The sequence below is a fragment of the Ochotona curzoniae genome, unplaced genomic scaffold (genome assembly GCF_017591425.1).
Source record: "Ochotona curzoniae isolate NIBS_2020 unplaced genomic scaffold, NIBS_Ocur_1.0 contig_1014, whole genome shotgun sequence".
NCBI classification, from domain to species: domain Eukaryota; kingdom Metazoa; phylum Chordata; class Mammalia; order Lagomorpha; family Ochotonidae; genus Ochotona; species Ochotona curzoniae.
The window spans coordinates 24,989,510-24,991,695 of NW_024464920.1; the positions used below are offsets into that span (position 1 = coordinate 24,989,510).

The 2,186-nt window shown below is 55.5% G+C and overlaps 1 protein-coding gene across 1 annotated transcript; it reads right to left on the reverse strand.

Moving 5' to 3' along the window:
• Positions 1-845: 845 nt before the first annotated feature.
• ATXN7L3B (ataxin 7 like 3B) lies at positions 846-1,934 on the reverse strand. The gene has a single exon (XM_040981536.1). It carries the CDS (start codon positions 1,701-1,703, stop codon positions 1,410-1,412), a length of 294 nt encoding a protein of 97 aa, XP_040837470.1. The 5' UTR covers positions 1,704-1,934; the 3' UTR covers positions 846-1,409.
• Between the last annotated feature and the right edge of the window lie 252 nt (positions 1,935-2,186).

A 2,186-nucleotide genomic window follows, 5' to 3' on the forward strand; every position in this document is an offset into this window, starting at 1 on the left:
AAACATTTCAAATAAAGCAGCACCGTTCCAGCTCGTCTCGGAGCTCCCCTCTGTCTATGCTTCATAACCCTTCACTCAGGAAGTCAACTGGAGAGTAGTTTTGATACAGGGTTCCTACTTCCTGTTCCCTCCCCCATTCCACTCTCCAATGTTAAGGGAGTCTAGAGGTCCTTCCCTCACTTCCGATAACAAAGCTGCCACTCTTACTGTCAGAGAGGCCCAAAAGGAGACCAAATGGAAAGAACTGTCACTTCTGAGAGGCAATCAAATCAAGCAAAGCAGTCTGACTACAGCAAACCTGACTTTCCACTAAAGGAAACAGGGACATTCAACAGGATTCTAACAGTTTGATAAGAAATGACTCAGCCCTGCTCCTTGGCTCCTACCACTAGCCCATCCATGTTACTGAGGAAAGCTGCAAGAGGTCCTTTTGGGGCTGTTTTCAAACTACAGCCTCCTGTACTGCCAGGAAATTCCTTTAGAGTTTGGTCCTGCACCTGTCATAATGATCAAGTGAAACCCACAGAGCAGGCTATGTAGCCAGTAACTCAAACGTAGGAAAAGACTGCCCCACCAAACTAGGTCCATGGCAAAATACATCCAGACAGGAATCTCGCAGCTGGGGAGATGGTGCCCATTAGCAGAGACCTCTGCAACCTCCCAAGAAGATCACGATGGACTCCTCAGCCTAGCCCGACAACAAGCTGCCCCAGTGTGAAGGCCAGTGGCATTTGGGAGGCCAAGAACGAGGGCTCTCTGCTCAGCCAAAAAAGCTCTCCTTGTCTCCAAGTCCGCCGACATCACTCTCAATGCTAGGCCTCTGGTCAACAGGTGGGTTTTTTTTGACTTTTTCTTCTTGTGAGAGAGTCAAGGTTAAGAGTTTTGCTGCCAAAGTCTTTCTTTTCCTTTCGAGTTGAAGCGGTTAGTATCCATCTCTCCTGGGTGGTTTTCATTCGTCTGCGAAACACAACCAGAGCGCAGGAGTCCCAAGGAAGTTCGGTGAGCATGGCCCAGCCACCAGGACTGTCCCAACGTCCCAGAAGCCCTTGACATCAGGCCAGGGAAGCAAAGGCCTGCACACTGGGCACAGGACCGCTCAGCTTCATACTGGGGGACAGGAGAGGGATCCTGTGCACACCCCGCGTGTCTCACATCCACCAGACACCGCACGGTGCCTAAGCTGGGCTTGCCCTCCTGCCCTGGGTCTCACAGTGGGCGCCAGGGAGCATACCGAAAAAAAAAGAGGAAAAAAAGAAAAGAAAAAAGATCTGATATCCCTAAATTCTCCAACTTGTGGTTTTGGAAATGTTAAGATCTTTCAAGAAAGCTGGGACTTCTGTCTGGTTTCCGTATCTACTTCGCTCACTCCTCCAAGCCAAGGGACCAGTCTCTCTCTCCTGCTGCAGCTACTACTGGAATTCGGGCGGGGAGCGCTGAAGCGGCTGGTCGGGCCCATTCCCGGCCTCCCCGGGAAGGGAGCAGAGCGGGAGGCGGCACGCTCCTTTGTCTTCCACCGGCTGAAGGCCAAACTCCTTCACGCTCCCGGTGTCTGCGAACTCCAGGTAGAAATAGCCACATTTGACGGCCCGGTGCACCTCAAAGCAGAATCCCAGGCACGAATCCTCGATCAGGTCTACATAGATCTCCTGAGCGATGGCCTCCAGCTTGTTGGTATCCAGGTTGGCCAAGGAAATCTCCTCCATCTTAACGCGTCAACGACGGCGGAGAGGGCGCTCGTTTTACTCACGGGCTCCGCAGGCCGCGCCTAGGCCTGTCGCTCAGGGCCTCGTCCTCCGGCGGCGTCCGCGGCGGCACGAGGAAGGGAAGCCACAGCAGGCGGCTGCTACCAACTCAGCGTCCGCCCGGGTCGTCGCGGAGTCTCCCCGCTGCTGGGGCTCCACACCGGCCGCCACTCCGCCTCACCGAGCAGCCAGGGCCGCTTCCGCTCGCCGGCCAGCCCTGGCCCCGCCTCCCCACTTCCGCCGCCGAGCGCGCCTGCGCCGCCGTTCCGCGCAGGCGCGCTGGGCTCCCGCTCGGCCGCCGCCGGCTCTGTGGAAACCGGCCGAGACGCGGCTGAGACTGAGTATCCTCGTCGCTCGCTTTTAAGAGATTACATAGAAGCTCACTAATGTCGTTTTCTTTGGATAACTAAACATGCGCTCATGACTTCAACACGCTGGCTGCAT

What these genes read in the sequence shown, in the direction of transcription:
- ATXN7L3B (XM_040981536.1), bottom strand. Translation starts at nt 1,703, where the DNA reads ATGGAGGAGATTTCCTTGGCCAACCTGGATACCAACAAGCTGGAGGCC.